At 46.9% G+C, this 20,607-nt stretch overlaps 1 protein-coding gene across 1 annotated transcript in view; it reads left to right on the top strand.

Moving 5' to 3' along the window:
* Positions 1-20,607, top strand: part of TBC1D14 (TBC1 domain family member 14) — a 102,123-nt gene that overhangs the window by 38,766 nt on the left and 42,750 nt on the right. Inside the window, exon 3 of the mRNA XM_007456872.1 lies at positions 8,562-8,682. Coding sequence (XP_007456934.1) covers positions 8,562-8,682 — 121 coding nt within the window. The remainder of the gene's footprint in view (positions 1-8,561; positions 8,683-20,607) is intronic.

Here is a 20,607-nt window from a genome sequence, read left to right as displayed (position 1 = left end):
GACTTTACATTCTGGTGATGAAGACAATATCACAGGTCAATAGTATCTAGGAATGTACCTGAGTGCCCGCTGGAGGGCCCGCACTGCTATCAGTGCACTCACAGCGCCTTGATGTTCGTGAGCACAGGGACCCAGGTCTAACACCTCATAATCTTGTCAGCGAGCTTTTTTTTTTTTTTTTTTTTTTGTATGATTGTAAACGATTTGTGTAGCATGTAAATAATTTGTTACTTAGATGTTTGAAAGCACTTACCTGTAAAACACTGCCTAAATCAGACATATTTTGAGGTAATTTTTGAAAGTCTTAAATTGTCTCCTTTTCATTGATCTGTTCAATTTTTCTACTGTTTTGAATCAATTTACATAATTAATATCTAGCTGAAAATTATGCATTTTCTTGAGATTTTCAAATTTATTAGAATAGATTTGAACCCATTTATACTTTAAACACCTTCTGTGTCTATTGTTATATTCATTTTGTCACCTCTAATGTTTGAATACTCTTTCATTATTCTTGATTAAATTTTCCGTACGCGGGCCTCTCACTGTTGTGGCCTCTCCAGTTGCGGAGCACAGGCTCCGGACGCGCAGGCGCAGCGGCCATGGCTCACAGGCCCAACTGCTCCGCGGCATGTGGGATCTTCCCAGACGGGGGCACGAGCCCGCGTCCCCTGCATTGGCAGGTGGACTCTCAACCACTGCGCCGCCAGGGAAGCCCTGTCAGCGAGCATTTTTAATTGCTCCTGGAATCGCCTTCTTTTGGCTTCAGTAACTTGGGAAAGTTAAGTTCGTGCGGGGTGGAGGTGAAGGTAACAACCTCAGCCTCACAACACCTACGAAGAAAGGGTATTGGTTTTTTGGCTGTACGATTGCTTGTCTAAAAACAGAGACATGGAACGTTGGACATAAGTTGGTGCTGGAGTTTCACCTGCTGGAGTTTCATCACCTGTGAGCACCGGCAGCCACTGCGACACTCGTCCCAGGTTTCAGAAGCCAAAGACATAGAATTGGGTTTATGACAACGTTAATGATACTTAACCTTCAGGACCCCTCACTTGTACCTAATTAGTTTTTCTTTCTTTAAAGAGGATTCCCCAAATTGTATAAGCTTCAAGGCTCCCCTGATCCTTTAAGCCTGCCTATGAGTAGATCATGAACCCTTGGGTTGTTTCAGTCTTTTTGTGACACTTGAAAGAAAATCTTTTTTAAGCCAATACATCATTTCAACATGTGCACCTTCAAGTGGTCAGTGGCCGCATGTGGCTAGCGGCTCTGGTGTTGGTCAGTGCAGGGCCAAACCTTTTGTCAGAAGGTGAGGGGTGTTCAGGTCTCCAGGTGTTGCTTTCCCCACTCACACTCAGCCGTCTTTTGCCTGTACCTCCTGTCAGTGGGGCACAGGGGACAGGCCTTCAGCAGTAAGGATCCTGGTGACTTAGAGTGCAGAGGAGGTTGAGACAAGGGAAGGTGTGGTCAGGATCTGAGCAGGCTCACACCTGACTCTTCCTGTTGAGGGCTGGGATCCTACAGGTCCATCTCGTCCCAGTTAAACGTCAGTAAGCAAGCTGGCTCCTAAATCTGATGGCGCTGATTTCTTGCGGCATGGCATCCACGGTGCCTGTGTGCGTCCAGCCTCACGGGGGAGCTGGCAGGACCTGACGCACTGTTACGTTGAACGCTGCTTTGTCACCTGTGTCCCATATCTTGTCCTCTGAGTTGGTGCGTATTGAGACAGGAATAAATATTTCGCAAAAAGCCCTGGGGTAGATGCCAGGGGAGACCCTGGCTCCTTTTTCTTGCCTCCCTCAGGCTTTCAGGATGAGGCTCTTCCCTTGCAGTTGGATGTGGCTTAACTGTTGACGACCCCCAAAGTGTGTTTCCTGAGGTGGAACCGGAGCCTCCTAGGTCACCTTCCTTCAGCCCGTAGTTCTTGAAGCCTTGCCTTCGGGTGCAGAGGGCTGGCTCGGCTGAAGGGTGTTGAGCCTGGGGACAGTCACTCCCTGCTTGCCAGCACTCAGTCCCCAGGCGGAGTTTCTGTGGCCAAGTGTGTGTGCAAGTGCCTGTGCGTGGCCTGCGGGGTCCAGTGCCTCGTTTAATCCTCACGACCCCCCGTGAGGCAGGCACTCCTGGCTCCTCTTTCAGGAGCACTTTGAGGGCAGAGGGAACAGCATGTGTGACGGTGCCGTGAGCAGCTGGAAGCCACTGAAGGGATTTGGGGCCGGGGTTGTGTGGTCCATCTGTGCTTTCAAGAGACGGCCCCGGCCGCTGTGTGAAGAGATGGCGTTGGAGTTCTGCAGGTGCCCAGGGCTTGTTGGGTCACGGAGCCGTGCCTAAGGGACAGGGACCACAGGCCCTTAAAGGCCCGGGCCCGAGGGGGCCGCCAGACCATAGCCATCGGGCCGAGCGGTTTGCCGTTAGCCTGAGAAGAGGCTGAAGGTTTCTAAGCACATAAGGCTGCCTTTTCTGTTGTTCAGTATAGTTGAGGCCCTCAGAGAGTATTCGTTGAATGAATGAGGCCTGTTGGTTGTTGAGAGGCATCTCCACTCTGGCCCCCTGCCTGTAGGGGGTGCTTCTGGGGCAGGGCTGCTGGAGGCTTAGATGCCATGGTCAGCCTCTTGGCAGACGTGCTTGTCTGTCTTCGGAAAAGTCTTCAGGTGCTTCCGCTGCCAGCTGTGAGGAGGGTAGATTTGAGTGGATTTGAGTGGCCGCTTGGAAGAAGGGGGCTAGCGAGGAGTTAAGCCATGTCCTCTGCCGCACACGCGCGCGCTCGTGTGTGTGTGTGTGTGTGTGTGTGTAGGTAGGTGGGGTGAGGGGTGCCAGGTTGGTGTGCCTGTGTCCGCGTGTGTGTGGGTAGGTGGGGCAGGATTCATCATCTGGAGTCCTGGGTGGCTCTCAGGGAACCTCCGTGTGGACAGTGTTGGTAAGACTGTCATTGTGCCCTGTGGATCGGAGGCGGCGGACGTGCCCAGGCGCGGCACGGGCCCTTTACTAGCCCTCGGTGGCCCCATCCCTGCAGGTGCAGGTAAGGGTCTCCTCCACTTCCGAGTTGTTTGCGCCCTTCAGCCAGAGACCGAATTGAGCCCGTCAGCCTTGGCCCCTAGCGCGGCCAATAGAGGAAGTGCTTGCTTTCCTCATGGAGAGGGAGTTTAGCCCCCGCACCGAAGGGCCCTTTACTGGGGTGCCCGGTTCTCATCGCCTCCTTGGCACGGTGCTCAGGTGCTCCGCCGGAGCCATCACCCCCCGCTGGCTGCCGTCTCCCCCCCCCCCCCCCCCCCCGAAGTGGTCCTGGGCACTCATGTAGCCTGCTGTCTGAAATCAAGGATTCTCTCAGCATCCTGTTTCATATAGGTCAGCATCATGTTTCTCAGCTAATTGATTCCTCTGCCACCCCCTGCCCCGGCCTCTCCCAGCCCCCCGCCTTCCACTGCCCCTCCTTTCCAGGGGGACTCCTGCCCCTGCTCAGAGGCTACCTCTGTGTAATTCTCAGTCCTGGGCTTTGATTTGTCCAGATACGTCTCTCTTGACTTGAGCCCTGCTTTGAGGGTGCCCATGCGTGTGCCCCACCCTTGGAGGTGGCCCCCGCCGGCCTTGGGGTGGCTCCCACCCTGCCTCCTTGCGTCCCCTGCAGACACCTATGCTGGCTGCTCCATTTGCCAGCAGACACATGCTGGATAGAGCGCTGGGGATGCAGAGATGACTCTGCCCTGCCGCCTGGGCCACCCCACCCCAGGGGAAAGGTGTGTGGAGAGGGGAGCAGACAGAGTACCTCCAACAAACACAGAATAACTTGGTGAGGGCTCTAGAAACAGCTGGTGTGGGAGCCCAGGCCTGGGGGCTGGGCTGGTGGCAGGCTGATAGGGAAGGCTTTGCAGAGTAACCTGTGTTCAGTAAGTGAGGACTTGCTAAAGGAAGCTTCAGTCACACAGCCCCCGTGTTCTGCCACCTGGTGAAGTGTCAGGGACGGCGGCTGTGACCACTGCCTTCCCCAGGAGCACGAGAGCGCTCTTAGGCATCTGAGGGCCAGGCTTGGGCCGACACAGCTCACGCGGGGGCCTCCCGAGGGATCCACGCACGTGTCTTCCCTCTGGGCCCTCCTGGACTGGGGAGGAGCCTCCGCACTTGCGGGCGTCCCTGAAGTCTCCTCTGAGACCCAGTCAGGAAGGCAGCACCGGTGCCGAAGGGACGGCTCGCCTCGCCGCCCGTGTTCTCGCACTGCACCTGGCCCCCGGAGTGGGGTTGGGTTGTGTGATGGGCAGAGGCGGGTCCTTGGGGCCACCTGGCTCCTGGGCCCAGCAGCCAGCTCCATGCCAGGCTCGCCATGACCCTCGACCTGGAAGGGGAGCCGGGGGCCGGAACTGTTTTCTGGCTGGGCTTCCCCACTCCCTGTGCCTGCACCAGGGCTGCAGATGGCACAGCAGCTGAAGCTAGGGAGGGATTCCTTTGTGCTCAGAGCTCCTGGTACGTGTGGTGACTGCAACTTCACAAAAAATAATACATCCAAAGATACCTTTTACAGACCTTTCAAAAGTCATGGCCTATTATGTATAGCTTAAGCTCTTATGCTAAAAATAATTCTGCAACTCTGATTTTTTTTGGCCTCGCCATGCGGCATGTGGGATCTTAGTTCCCCGAGCAGGGATCGAACCTGTGCCCCCTGCAGTGGAAGCACAAAGTCCTAACCACTAGACTGCCAGGGAATTCCCAGCAACAGTTTTTTAAAATAGTAAAACCCAGTGCTGGTGAAGGCGTAGATAAACATCCATTCACCTGCTGGGAGGAAAGTTTGATAATATGCATCAAACACCTTAACATTTTTCATAACCTTTCACCCAGCAAATCTAGTACAGAAATTGATTCTAAGGAATTAACTGTGGCTGAATGCTAAGATTTAATGTTTTAAAACATTAAATGTTGTTTATAATAGTGAAAAACCAAAAAAAAAAAATAAACCCTTAAGTGTTGAACAATAAGGAACTGGTCAAACAAATTATGGTTACATATATGAAGGGAAACTCTGCAGCTATTAAAATAACGATGCAGAAGACCTTTTATGACAGTTGAAGATGTTCAGGATATATTAGATAATAAGAGAGGGCTATAAAACTCCACTTATATAAAATATTACCCCCCCCCCCACACACACACTGGAAGCGCGGAGTCTTAACCGCTGGACCGCCAGGGGAGTCCCACAACTTTGATTTTTGATAAACTTTATCTGCACTACATTTGTGTGTACTTATGTAGCCTTAGCAGTGGGCAGAGAAACCAAGGTTTCTGTTCCCCTTGGTTCACCTCCTGCTGGTCCGTCTCAGCGAATAGCACCACCGTTTACACCCAGCTTCCCAGATCACAAAGCCCAGAATTCTTTTGAGTTTCGCCGTACCCAGTCCCTTCTGAGCGGTTCTCTATTACCCCTCTAGACCCTCAGCAGCTCACGTCCCTCCAGAGTAAGGTCAGCGTCCTTTGGGAGGCCTACCTCTCACTCCCGGCCCCTCCTCTTTCTGGGTGCGATTGGTTTCCTCACCTTTTGTCCCTTGCACCCAGTTCCCTTCCTCAGAGGCAACTCCTCTTTAGCAAAATGTTAGCCGTTAGTGAATTCAGGCTCTGGATGCCCAAATTCTTAGAACCTTTCTGGGTGGCTGAGGTTTTAGCTTGGTTTTAATTGCGTTAAGCCTTTCACGGCTGGCTGAATCTTAGATGTTAAACAGGTTGGGCCTGGAGACACCTCAAACTTCATTTCTTACTAATGTAAATAGAAATTGCCTTGGGGTATGAAACCATTTCTGAAATAGGTTCTGTTATAACCACAACAGAAAAACAAGGAAGAATACAAAGAAACCTTGTTTGAAAGTTTTTGTACAATAACTTTTTTTTAATATAATTTCAAATTTACTGAGAATTTGCAAGAAGAATACAAGGAACTCCCTTATGTCCTTTACCCAAGTTCACTAGCCATTTACATTTTACTCCATTGTTTTATTCATTCTGTGAGTGTGATATCTATTCTATGTAAGTGTATAAGAATTTTTTTTTTCCTTTTTGCGGTACGCGGGCCTCTCCCGTTGCGGAGCACAGGCTCCGGACGCGCAGGCTCGGCGGCCATGGCTCACGGGCCCAGCCGCTCCGCGGCACGTGGGATCTTCCCAGACGGGGGCACGAACCCGCGTCCCCTGCATCGGCAGGCGGACTCTCAACCACTGCGCCACCAGGGAAGCCCAAGTGTATAAGAATTTTGAGGACGCATTAGAAGAATCATTTGGAGGTATCATGCCCGTTTACCCCTAAGTATGTCAGTATGTTTCCTAAGAACAAGGGCCTCCTCTTCTGTAATTGTAGTACAGTTATCAAGATCGGGAAATTTAATATTAACCCAATGCTGTTCTCCTCTATACTCTATGTTCAAATTGCGTCCATTGTCCCAGGAGTCTTCTTTATACCTTTCTTGGCCCGTGGTCCAGGATGTGGTACAAGATCCACCTACTGCGTTTAATTGTCAGGTCTCTTTAGCCTCCTTTTAATCTGGAACAATTCTTCAGCCTTTCTTTGTCGACTGAAAAAAAAAGCACAACCTAAAAGTTGAGATTTATGTTTTATTTGGTGGCCTTTCTGAGGACTATAGCCCAGGAAGGCAAGGCAGCCTCTCAGATAGCTCTGAGGGATTGTTCCAAAGAGATAAGCAAGGAGCCAGGATATATAGGAGTTTTTGCTGGAAAAAGCAAAAACAAAAAACCATGCAGTTGAACATCAAAAGATTACTGCTAATCACAAAAAACAGACCTCTCAAGTTAACGATCGTATGGGAAGATGTAAGAGTCTGGGCTGATTGAAATTATTCCTTTGGTATTGCATCTTCACTGTCTAGGGCCAGTATCCCAGTTTTTCTCCATCCAGAATCCCCTCAGGGCGCACCATTGAGATGGCTACAGTGGCTGATGGCTGGATGGCTGCAACATTCTTTGTTTACCGAAATGACAGGCACTATTTTTTTGTCCACATGTGACACTGACATTTTTAGAGTCAGATTCATTATTTCATAGGCTGTCCCTCAGTTTGAGTGTGTCTGCATCTCCTCATGGTTATATTCAGGTGATGCATTTTTGGTAACTGCCATCGACATGGTGTGTTGCTCTCAGCATCAGAGCAGGTGACATGTGCTGTCCATCCTGACATTGGGGATGCCAGCTTTGATCACTTGGCTAATGAGGTTTCTCGACTGTAAAGTTAACTCTTTTTGCCTTTGTCATTACAAGTAATTTGTGGAAGATGCTTTCAAACTATGTAAAATTCCTTTTCTTCGTCCAACTTTCACCTACTAGTTTCAGCATCCATTGATTAATTCCTAACCCCATCAATCTTTCTCTACTTATTAGGGGGCATTCTAAGAGTTTTCCTTCCTCCTCTGTTTGTGTATTTGTATCCATATCCACTTGGGCTCATGGATTTCTTTTTCATTTGATGGGTTATAATCCCATTTTTTATTTTGATGGTTACATGGTTCCGGATTTAGCTAGTGAGAACCCTTTTCAAGCTGGGTACTGTTTTCATGAAACTTGTCCCCATATTTCTTTGAGCACCTTCTTTCTAGCACACAAGATGCTTCATGCTCATCTTATACTTTCCAGTGAGCCCTAGAAACCATTTGTTTTTAATGAATGCACCAATACAATGCATTCCAAAACATAGTTTATTTTGTAGTACCATTTGGGATTTATTTATGTTATCTGGGTTTGTTTACATGTTGTTGGGAGAGAAGACCTTGTGATTATCTCATGAGTGGCTTTCTTTTTATGATACATGGAGACTCTTTATAAATAGATAGTATAAATTTACCTCATAGATAATTTAAACTAAGTTAGAGGTTTAAGTACTAAAACAACTGTTATCCTTTTTTTTTTTTTTTTTTGCGGTACGCGGGCCTGTCACTGTTGTGGCCTCTCCCGTTGCGGAGCACAGGCTCCGGACACGCAGGCTCAGCGGCCATGGCTCACGGGCCCAGCCGCTCCGCGGCATGTGGGATCTTCCCGGACCGGGGCACGAACCCGCGTCCCCTGCATCGGCAGGCGGACTCTCAACCACTGCGCCACCAGGGAAGCCCCAAAACAACTGTTATCCTTTGAGCACTGATCATGTACCTGTAATTTTAATTCATATAGTGACCCTTGTTAGACATAAGGAAACTGAGCCTCAGAGAGGTTAATATACCGGTCAGAGTCACACAGCTAGTGAGTGATTGAGCCAGGGTTTCAATTCAGTTTGGTCTGACTTCAAAGCTCACTTTTTTGGATATGCTTTGTTACGCTATAATACATTTCCTTACTCTAAATGATAGAACTTGTACACGTTATTGGTGAATAACAAAAAACTTACTGTGGTTCAGGGTCTTTTCACCTGCTTCGTAATTCTTTGTCTACATGAAAATCAAGTCTGCAAAATTAAAGTTCGTGGTTCGTCACATTGTTCTCTCAAAGGAAGGTCTACTTGTTTTCACTAGAGAGTGATTTGGCTGTCCTAGTGTTTCTGTAAATACCCAACAATTCCCTAACCCTTTTATTTTCTTCCTATAGGAATTTGCTTGCTAGAAAACAAAATGCAAGACTTGACAAACAAAATGACTTGGGATGGAAGTTATTTGGAAAAGTACCACTCCGAGAGAATGCTCAGAAAGAGTCAAAGAAAATACAAAAGGTATACAAGATACAAAAACACAGAAATATGCTGTACAGCATACATTTATGAACCATGCAGAAATGACCATTATGGAGGCTTTGAAATTGGAAAGCTTTGTTTTAACTTGCATGCTAAGTACCTAAAATTTAAGTCTGTCTTCAGAATGTGGATGACTTTAACCTTTTTCACTTCTTATAGCTTGTATGCACACATAGGAAAGCTCAGTTGAGAGAGCTGGGCTTTAGATATTTATAACTTGATGAAATTTAATCAGTTTTTTTTTCAGTAAGAGTTGCAAATGTGTTTACTATCAAATTTTTATTAATTGTGTTTGATGTTAAAGAATTCTCCCTCTCTGATCCCAGGGGTTTCTTGGGAAGGACTTAATCCTTCCAGTGCTTCCTTGGACCAGGAAACCTAGGGCCAGTGTTACCCAGGCTGCAGTATGACCTCTTCCTCTCGCGGGCCGACGCTGCCCACATGTCTTGTGGGGAGAGGATGGGGTTCAGGGTCAGGCCAGGCATATGGAATCTCACCACCACTGGGCTACTTTGCTCCCCGTGGAGGGAGTGATGCTAGCTGCTGGAGGCATGCGCTCATCTTTACAGGGAGCGGGGCTCAAGCACAGACTCAGCCAGGCCGGGGGCGTCAGCGGCCTCGGCAGCCCTGATTGTTACCCCCTGCATCTTCTGCTTGGCCCTGAGTCCCAGCCATCCTAACAGTGTGGTGCTTGCCCGGTGCTGTGACACTGCCCCGCAGCAGCCTTACCCCCCAACCTCAGTTTTGTATTCACGGACAGTTGTCCAACAAACACTTCTAAGCGCCAGCACTGGAGTTAAGAGAGATGGCACCGCACCCAAGCTCCAGAGCACCCCTCTGGTGAGGGAGTGATTCCAGTGCAGGTGTCGCAGGGAGCAGCATAGGTGCGTGGGCAGGGAGGCCGGGCCTGATGGGCGAGGCGGCACAGAAGTCTGAGTTTAACAGTGTGACAGAGAATTAATAGTAATGGGGATCGTGCACTGAGTGATTACTACGTCCTGGCGATAAATGAGCCAGCACGTGGGTTTCTAGTTCATTTAAAACTCTCAACAACCTTATGAAGACGGCACTGTTACTATCTTCATTTTACCAAAGAAGCCCTGAGACCAGGCTGAGTGACTTGTGCGGCTAGTAAGCGGCAGAGCTGGAGTTCAGCCCCAGGCATTTGGGCGCCAGGGCCCTCACAGCTGCTATGCCCCTGCAGGAAGGGAGGGGCAGGTGCTGGGCAGCTCGTGCAGCATGAACCCAGGGAGCAGTGAGAGGGGCTGTCCATGGGGCCTGTGGGGTGGGATGTGATGCATGCGGAACCTGTCTCTAACTTGGAGGCTCTGGGGAGCCCCTGAAGGGTTTTACTCATGTAGGGAGTGAGGAGGTGCCCCTGGCGAGAGTGAGGCTCTTGGACTAGTCCAGGTGGGAGACAGTGGGGTCTGGCTCAGTGCAGTGGTGGCAGTGGGGCTGCAGAGAATTGCGGCCCTCTGAGTATAAACATGTGAGGTCCAGGGCTGCAGTGTGTGAGCACGTGCTGGGGCTCTGGCTTGGGCAACAAGCTGGCTTTGCACATATTTCATTTTTTATGCCTCGTCAAATTAAAGGTGTTTTGAATGTCGTGTAGTGTTCCTTATAGCAGTTGTCTGGACCTAGGAAACTCACAAAGTAAATCAGTGTTGGAATTCATTTTTATAGACTGTTACATTTTGAATTTGAATCACTTATTGTGTAGGCTTGTTAAAATAGCATACAATTAAAATATGATGTGTTTGTATGCAGAGCTAAGCTATACATTTCTTAGGAAACTCAGTAGCTAAGCTGTTATAAAATTCTTAAAGAAATCTACGGTTCTCAAAAAAGTAACCATTATGCTAAATAGATTTTCCCATGGCTCTTAATGTCACTTGCATCATGTTTGAATTTCTTTGTTATCTGTGTCATACCGTTTTTTTTAAGGTGAACATGGATTATGTTCTTGGACTTAAAGGATTTTTGTGAACTGAAGTGACTAGGTCAGCTAATTATGTGGTAACACAGTACTGCAAAGAAGAGGGCCATCTGGCTCTAACCATCAATAATAAAGGATGTAATCGTACCTGCATGCGCCATACGATCCTGCCTCTGTCCTGTTGGCTCGTGCCTTGTGTCTCTGGCCCTCTCATTTGTCACCCTGTCCTCTCCTCCCCCGAGCTGGCAAGGCCTGAGAGGGATCCAGAGCCGGGGACCTGCCCCTGGGAGGAAGCTTCTGGGCACCAGGCTCGAGCTGGCTGCTGTCACAGGTGTCGGCTCACATGGCCTTCCCTCCCCACTTTAGAGAGCCCGTCACTGGGGTCCGAGTGTCCAGACTTGTGATCCCAAATGGTGACAATAACTCTAGTTAGAGCTAAAGCATAATTGAGATATTTAGTAAACTCTAATTCCTTTTCCCTTTCTCTTTGGAAGTTTTTTATACTTGAGAGAGGTAGCATCACGTAGTGATTTAAAAGCATGGGCTCTGGAGTCAGACTTACTGCGTTTGGATCCCAGCTCTGCTACACTTTGGCTGTGTGACTTTGGGCAAGTTCCTTAACCCTTCTGAGCCTCATTTTCCTGCTCTTTAACATTAGGAGAATAATAGTACCTACCTCCGAGGTGGTGAGGATTAAATGAGTGAGTATATATCATGTGCTGCAAGGAGTTATGAATGTCCCAAGTGCTAGAAAGTGTCTGCTGGTATCATTGTTCGTTTCCTGTGACTGAGAAATGGACCACAGTGTGAGAGGGTGAGCCTGTGCCCTCCATAGATCCCTTAGTTTGCTTGTTCAGCAAACCTTGCGCCATTTTGGGGCCAGGTCTTGTAGTGGGCACTGGAAACACAAAAGCAGATGGGTGGACGTGTCTCAAGGAGCCCGTGGTGAGCCCAGGGTTCAGGTACGAACACCAGCCAAGAAAGATCTTGAAGGCTCGGGTTTGATTTCCGGCGTCCCCTCTTCTTGTCCGTATGACCTTGGGCCAGTGACTTCTCTGTTTCCTCATCTGCAGAATGGGCCTGTTAATTTATAAATTAACAGATAATGTATGTGAAGTATTTCTGCCCAATGTTTAGCACAGTGTGTGGCCCAGAGTTACGACTCGGGTGTGGCGGTCATGACTTTTTGTTAATAAATTGGTCCATTAAGTGGACTGGGTGCTGTATGTGGTTTGCCCAGGGTGCTCTGGGGCACAGCTGACTTCACTGTAACTGGGCCACATTCTCTTGGTTTGGGCCTTCCTTTTTGGTTGCCATTTTTCAGGAAATGATGCCATGTTATTGATACTTTCAGTTAACTTTTCAAATTTCATAAAAATTTTGAAATGCAAGTAATTTTCTGTCAGCTTGCATTATGATTTTTCCTAGGGGAAGCCAAAATGACCAAGAATAACTATGAGAATCACACTAAACCAGTGGTTCTCAAATTGTGGTCCCCAAGCTAACATCATCATCACCTGGGCATTTGTTAGAAACACAAGTTCTCAGGCCTCTCACCCCAGACACACTGAAACAAACTCTGGGGCTGGGGCACAACAAGTTGTGTCTTAACAATGCTCCAGGCGTTTGTTCTAATGCACACCAAAATTTAAGAACCACTGCCGTGTGAGAAGGGAATGCTGGCTATTAGGAGGAAAATAGCCGTCTTTGCCCACAGCGGGTTAAATAAAGGGCCCACGTATGCCATGTACACTTGTGGCCATTGCTGCTGGACTGGTGAAGCTCTTGGGAATAAAGCCGGGGAGAGGGTATTTGAAGATAGCTGCCTTCAGGCCTCCTGTCGTTGGGTTTGTATGGACCAGGGCTCTGGCCAGATTGGCGCGGGTGGCGATGCTGTCTCAGAAGTGCCGTCCTTTGTTCTGTGAATGAAGAGGAACCTTCTTTCTTGGATTCCATGGTCCTTTCACGTGTTCCACAAATTTGAGACACTGTGTGGATCAATCCTGGTTATCAATAATGAAGGGCAAAGACTTATTCGGCCCCTGCCTTCACTGGAACTTACCAGGGGTCGGGGAGAGAAAGATCTGAACAAATAACTCTACAGATAATTGTAGCTGTGATACATGTTGCGAAGGAAAAGTAGAGTGCAGCCGTCCTGAGACGCTTCTGTACCACTGAGCACATTTCTCTGAGATGATTGGTTTTCAGGTGACCTCCTGGTGCTAGGTGCGATGGTTATTTCCCTCAGCCCGTGTCCACTTCTCTGCTCCTTGGGAGGCGTTCTTACCGTGGCTTCCAGGTCACCACAGTCTTCCTCCTTTTTCAGTTTCCTTTGCTGGGTGCCCTCAGCTTTGCAGCCCTCTGAACATTAGGGTGCCTTTCGAGTGCTTCTTCATCTGTGGGCGCCTCTGGGAGATCCCCGCTGGACCCGGGCCGTAAATGTCATGCCTACGCCGACCGCCAGCCAGGCCCTCACCCCTGAACTCCAGACGTAGGCAGCCAGCTGCCTACTGGACGGCTCCACCTGGACGTCCGATAGACATTTCGTGGCTAACAAGCACCGAGCTAAACTCTGATTTTCTCTCTTTCTTTTTTTTAAAAAAAATTATTTATTTATGTTTGGCTGCGTTCGGTCTTTGTTGTTGCACGCGGGCTTTCTCTAGTCGCGGCGACCGGGGGCTACTCTTCGTTGTGGTGCGCGGGCTTCTCATTGCGGTGGCTTCTCTTGTTGCGGAGCACGGGCTCTAGGCACGAGGGCTTCAGCAGTTGCAGCACGTGGGCTCGGTAGTTGTGGCTCACGGGCTGTAGAGTGCAGACTCGGTAGTTGTGGTGCATGGGCTTAGCTGCTCCGCGGCACGTGGGATCTTCCCGGACCAGGGCATGAACCAGTGTCCTCTGCACTGGCAGGCGGATTCTTAACCACTGCGCCACCAGGGAAGTCCCGACTCTGATTTTCTTTTTCCACTCTGTCGGACCTGTTCCCTTTGCAGCTTTCCCCATGTTGATGAATGACAGCCTTAGCCTTCTTTTTCAGGCCTGAAACTTTAGAATTGCTCTTGACTTCTCTTTCTCATACCTCGCTTCCAGTCTGACAGGTGTTTTGTTTTTGTTTAGGCTCTGCGGGTGAGTCCGATGTGCCGTAAGGTTTGAGAAGTGGTGACTTGCCGGGAAATTTTGAGCCTCTGCTCCAGTGAGGTCGTGTGGATGAAATCTTCTTAAAGAGGTGTTCCTGGTGTAGCCTTGGCAGGAGGTGGTTGTGGCTTTGTGGTCCGTTATTGGGAGGTGGGGAAGGGGTTCCTTTAGATAAATTAGTAATACTTCTCGGCTATATTCACGTGTAAAAGATATTAACAAATTAAGAAAAAGGAAGCTGACTGTGCTTTTCCCATCAGAAACCATGGAGGCCAGCAGGAAGTGATTTCAGCATTTTTAAAGTGCTGAAAGAAAAGAACTATCAACCCCAAATTCTGTATCCAGCAAAAATGCTCTTCAGGAATGAAAGTGAAATAAAGATCTTTTCAGATAAAGGAAAACCGAGAGAATTTGTTGCCAGCAGATCTAACAAAAATTACTAAAGGAAGTTTTCCAGACAGTAGGGACATTATACGAGAAGGAAACTTGAAACATTAGGAAGGAAGAGGAACAGAAATGGTAAATGTCCACATGAATACAGTAGACCATTGTTCTCTTAATGAGTTCTTTTAAATATGTTTGGTTTCAGCAAAAAGTATAATGTTGTATGGGGTTTTCAGCACATGTGGATGTAATGCATATTACAAATAAAACACGAAGGAGGACGGGATATGATGGTAAAGTTTCTACATTCCACTTGAAGTGCTAAAATATTGATTCTAATTAGATTGTGAAAAATATATATTGTAAATCTCAGTTCAACCACCAGACTACACAGAGAGAGTGAAAAACACAGTATGTTAAAATAGAATTCTCAAAAGTTCCATGAACTGAAATCAAGATAGGAAAGAGAAGATAGAAGAAGGAAAAATAGAAAACAAATAAGATGATAGGCCCAAATTGAAAGATACCAATAATTTACCTTAATGTGAATGGTGTGAGCATACCAGTTGTGTCTCTGAATGCTCAGTCCTGACAGATTGCTGTCTAAAAGAAATTCACTTTGGGCTTCCCTGGTGGCGCAGTGGTTGAGAGTCTGCCTGCCGATGCAGGGGACGCGGGTTCGTGCCCTGGTCCGGGAAGATCTCACATGCCGCGGAGCGGCTGGGCCCGTGAGCCATGGCCGCTGAGCCTGCGCGTCCGGAGCTTGTGCTCCGCAACGGGAGAGGCCACAACAGCGAGAGGACTGCGTACGGCAAAAAAAAAAAAAAGAAAAGAAAAGAAATTCACTTCAAATATAAAGTAGGCAGGATGGAAAAAGATGGAAAAGGATGGAAAAAGATAACACTACCATGAAAACATTAGTCAAAATGAAGATGGGGTAGATACATTAGTATCAGAAAAAGTAGGCTTCAGAGCAAAGAAAATTACCAGGGATAAGGTAAGGTAATTACCAGTGAAGACATAATGCTATTAAATGAGTGTGTACCTAATAAAAGACCTGCAAAAATACATGGTACAAAACCCGACAGATCTGAAACAGGTAGACAAATCCATAGTTACAACTGAAGTGTCAGCACACCCTTTGTAATTGATAGAACTACTGACAGAATTAGCCAGGACATAGAAGAACCTACCGTCAATGAGCCAAGCTAACGGACATTTAGATAACTCTCCACCCTCCAACAAGAGCACAACACACATTCTTTTCAAGCACACGTGGATGGTCACCGAGATAGACCGTAACCTGCGTTATAAAAGAAACTAAATCGGAAAGGATTAAAATTACACAAAATACGTTCTCTAACCACAATGAAATTACACTAAAACAGTGACAGAAAGATAACAAGAACATCTCCCCAAACTTGGAAATTAAACAAGTAACATGCTTCTAAATATGCTTTGGAACAATAACGGTGTCACAAGGAAAATGAGAAAATATTTTGAATTGAACAGAAACACAGTCTATCAAAATTTGTGGGGTGCAGTGCTTAGAAGGAAATTTATAGCATTAAACCAGTCAGATTAGAAAAGAAAAAAGTTCTCCAATCTAATTTTCTACCCTAAGAAACTGCAAAAGGAGCAAATAAACCCAAAGCAAGCAAAAGGAAGAAACTAATACACACAAGAACAGTAATCACTGAAATTGAAAGCAGGAAAATTAATAGTCAGTGAAACCAAAAGCTGGCTCTTGGAAATTATCAACAAAATCAAATGCTAACAAAACTGACAAAAAGAGAGGAGATCCAAGTTATCAGTAAGAGGAATGAAAAAAGGAGATACTACTATAGACCCTGAAGAAATTAAAAGGATAATAAGAGAACGTTATGAATAACTGTATGTACGTAAGTTTGATAACTTAGATGAAAATGGTCCATTTCCTTGAAAATCACAAATCACCAAAACTCACCCAGGATGCAATAGATAACCCAAGTTGTCCTGTAATTATTAATGAAATGGAAATTTTAGTTAAAAGCCTCCCGCAAAAGAAATCTCCAAGCCCAGAGGGGGTTTCATTGATGAGTTCTCCTGCGTATTTGAAGAAAAATAACACCAGTTTTCGAAGAGGAAGGAGTGACTCATAATGTGAAGCCAGTACTACCCGGATACCAAAACCAGACAAGGACAGTACAAAAGAAGCACATTGGAGGCCAGTATCCCTTATGAAGACACACGGAGTCCTCAACACATTAACAGCAAATTGAATTCAGCAATACATTTCAATGTGGCATTTATCCAGGAGTGCAAAGCTGGTTTATTATTTGAAAATCAATCAGTGTAATCCACTATTTTAACAATCTTGGGCAGATCTCACGGGTATTATCTGACTGTAGGAATCCAGTCTCAAAAGGTTACGTATGTGCTGTATGATTTCATTTGTATGATATGCTTGAAGAGATAAAGCTGCAGTGCCAGGAGTGAGTACTAAGGGAGAGCATGGACGAGGTTTTGGGGAGGATGGAATTGTCCTGTATCTTGATTGTGATGGCCATAAGACAGCGTGTTTTAATAGTCATAGAACTTACACACCAAAAAGCTAACTCTATGTTAATTTAAAAAATAAAACTAACATGAATGAATGAATCAAGCAAGCAGTTAGGGTACTTTTGACCCAGCATCTCCACTTCTAGGAATTTATCTTACAGATGAGTTACTGCGTAGGTAAACTGATGGTTTTATAAGGGTATTGATTGCAAAAGATTGGAAGATTACAAAAAAGATTGACTAGAAAAGACCAGAAGCCATCTAAATGCCTGGCAGTAGGGAATTGGTTAAATTCCTAAATGCAATACAGTGCATACCTTAAAAAAGCAAGCTGAATAACCATAGTGTGCTCTGTATGCATGAGATACATGCATATGCTCGTAAGTGCGGATACTGTATCAGGAAGGCCCCTTAGGAAACTGATAATAATAGCATTGCTTTGGAGAGGCGAATGAACTGGGGGAGGAGGGAGACCTACTTTCACTGTTTACCCTTTTATACCTTTTGGATTTTATTTTGTGTGCATGTCTACTCTAAAAAAAGTTTTTAAAAAGTATGCAGAATGGTAGACAAAAAAGTGTCAAGGAATTTGGGCAAAGGACTACTAGACGAAACAAGAGCCTAGTGGATACCCCAAACTACAGCTCACAAATTCCCATGTAACTCGTAGAGGCACACTACAAATTTGACACTGAGCTTCCTAGTGGTAGGGCAAAGAGGGAAACTTTACCCATTGAGTGGTGATCCAGAGTAGAAAGCTGAGCCTGTTCTGGAAATCTTGGCTTGTCAAGGTGGTAGATGGCACGCTTTTACAGGACCAGGACCGATTTCGGTTGAGGGTGAGTCTATCAGGAAATTACCTCATAAAATGTCTAATTGCTATTAATTTTGGATTTTAGAGAGGCAGCAAGTTAATTATGTATCAAATTTCTACATGATGCCTTTCTGGAAGAGAAAGAAAAGGGGGAGAGAGAAGAAAGGGAAATGGCAGCGTGGTCATTTAATTTGAACTTTGTTTTTATTCCATGGGTAGATTGTCTCCTACTGTTGTCGTGGCAACAGTTAGTTGTTCTGAGGAGTATAACTCTCTTACCTCAGTTGCCTTTAATAATATAAACTGAAATTCTAGCGCATAGTGCTTCTTTTTTTTTTTTTTTTTTTTTTTGTCCTTGCAGGTACCAGCGTGCTACTGCAACAAAAGGAACGAACGCTCGGGAGGAGTGACATTCACTTGCTGATTGCAGATAGTAAAGGCTTCAGTTGCCCTGAAGAGCAAGTCCTTAAACTCACAGTCTGCAAGTGTGTGGAAGGCGGTGGCTGTGTAGGAATGAGGTATGACTCCTACGTTGGCCTCGGACCTGCAGCAATCGCGCTTATAATATTTGCTCTTCTGCTCTTGCTACGTAAGTATTTTAAAAGCTACACTTTAGCTCTTTTAGTAATGTTAGTATTTTAAAAGCTACACTTTAGCTCTTTTAGTAATGTTAATACCTTTTTGGTTTTTTTTTTTTTTTTTTTAGTTTTTTTTTTCTACGGTGGTCTTTGTTTTTTTTTTTTTTTTTTTTTTTTTTTTTGCGGTACGCGGGCCTCTCACTGTTGTGGCCTCTCCCGTTGCGGAGCACAGGCTCCGGACGCGCAGGCTCAGCGGCCATGGCCCATGGGCCTAGGCACTCCGCGGCATGTGGGATCTTCCCGGACCGGGGCACGAACCCACGCCCCCTGCATCAGCAGGCAGATTCTCAACCACTGTGCCACCAGGGAAGCCCCCATAGTGCTTCTTAAGGTTCGCTTCTTTTTCCTAATGTGGACACTTCCCCGTCAGTCTGAGAGGGCAGCATTCAGAGCACATTTCCAGTCTTACCGCCGTGGCTCCCAGGAAGAGACAGGAGTTCAGAGAACAGGAAATGGACAGATCTTTACTGGGACCACTAACAGTGCTGGGGTCAGAGGGGTCTCAGGCTTGGGAAGGCAGGGGGCCTGGGAAGGACCCTAACTTTGGGATCACAGAGCCCCTTGTCTGTGTCCTGATTCTGTCACTCGTAGTTGTGTGACTTTAGGCCGCCGACTTGACTTTGCCTCTCTGACCTTTGGTCTCCTCCTCTGCAAAGATCATGCCCATCTCGCCTGTGCTCATGAAGGTTCAGTAGGGTAAAGTGTGGGTGTTCCTGGAACAGTGGCTGGTGTCCAGTGGGAGCTCAGTAAAGGTCAGTGGTTTCTCTCGTTCTGGTCTTACATCACGGCTAGCTACATCTTTACTCCTCTGAGTGGATAAAAACAAACACTTTGCTGTTGCTCAGGCATGTTCAGTGTGTTTGGGAACTTGCAGTTGCCAAAATCACTCTTGGATTCCATCTGAAATGGCTTAAAAATGGTTTTTTTTCAAATTATAAAAAATAGTTCATGAAAAAATACCTACAAAATACCCAAATGATGGAGGTGGGCAGAATCAAACGGGGAAGCCCTCTTCACCCGAGACTCCACAGCCCCTTGCTGGTTGTAGTCTCTGACCGTTTAGCTCCCACCCTCCCCGGCCTTTCTCGGGGCCAGATTACGTTTGTGGACATCTCACTCACATGCATACGTTTGTGAGAGAGTTGTGCAGCTTCTCTCTGGTGTGTACACGATCGGTTCTCAGGAGACCTGCCCAGCACTGACCTCGAAGGTACTGTGGCCGGGCTATTCGGAAGCAACCGTCCGTGTTCTGAATCCACTTTCTGACTGACTCTGGGCTCAGGCGACAGTGTCTGCAGTTGGGTGGCCCGTTGAATAAGCTGAACCGGAAAAGTACGTTTCCTGGAAGTAGCTGAATCGAGGCAGCTTCCTAGGAAGGCCTGGGGAGCTGGCCCGTGGGAGCTTTCAGATGCTTTTGCCCTTCCCCGAGCAATTTAATGTGTTGATATGAAAATACTGACAGCCAAAGAAAACTGCTTTTTTCACATTGATCTAATTCCCGATGGGAGGTTGAGATTTTAAAGTATTAGTTAATCTCTAAACACTGTTGGATCAGCAGGGGAGACGCTTCTTGGGTCTTTTCCAGGCCCGGCTGGCTTGCCTTGGGCTGTGGTGCGTGGTGCAGGGCCCGGAGCACAGCTGGCCTTCCCGAGGAGGCGTCATCGGCAAGCGCCCACGTAGACTTGGAGAAACCTCAGATTTGAGAAGAGCAAGGCTGTTAACCTTGCTTTCCTTTGAGTTAAGTTTCCTCTAAACTCCCCTTTAAGTTGCTTGTCTAAGTTGGACTCAGAATATTACTTAACATCTTGTCAGCGTGTGGAAGCACTTTGGGTGGAGTCCTCTCTTTGGTGCTGGAAACTCCGTGATATGCCTAATTAATAGGCAAGTGTTGCATTTGTTCCTTGATCTTATGCCTGTGTCTGGTAGTTAACAAGGCCTTAGGGCCACGAAGGGAACACTATTTTGGGATCCTAGTTCAGAGGCAGTGCAGTCAGGGGAGTTGATAGGAAGAGGCCCTGGAGCCAGACTGCCTGGGTTTAAATCCCGCCCTGCATCTGACCAGCTGTTTACGCAACTGGGGAAGTTACTCAGAGCCTTAGTTGCTGCATCCAGGGAGAAGAGGGGGGTAGGGGAGATGATGGTGATAGTACCTATATTCGTTTCCTGTTGCTCCTGTAATAAATTACCACAAACTTGGTGGCTTAAAACAATTCACATTTATTCTCCTATAGTTTGGGGGTCAGAAGTCTGAAATGAGTCTTCCAGATTAAAAGCAAAGTGTTGGCAGGGCTGGTCTCTTTAGAAGCTCCAGGAGAGAGTCTGTTCTTTCTTTTCCAGATTCTATAAGCTGCTGGCATTCCTTGGCTTGTGGCCAAGGAATTTCTGTTCCCATCAACACACTGCCTTCCCCTTCTATAGTCACATCTCCCTCTGCTTCCATCTTTTTTTTTTTTTTTTTT

This window comes from Lipotes vexillifer, unplaced genomic scaffold (assembly GCF_000442215.2).
Source record: "Lipotes vexillifer unplaced genomic scaffold, Lipotes_vexillifer_v1.1 scaffold63, whole genome shotgun sequence".
Taxonomy (NCBI): domain Eukaryota; kingdom Metazoa; phylum Chordata; class Mammalia; order Artiodactyla; family Lipotidae; genus Lipotes; species Lipotes vexillifer.
The sequence above is the reverse complement of the archived record's forward strand: the minus strand, read 5'-3'. Positions and strand labels throughout refer to the sequence as shown.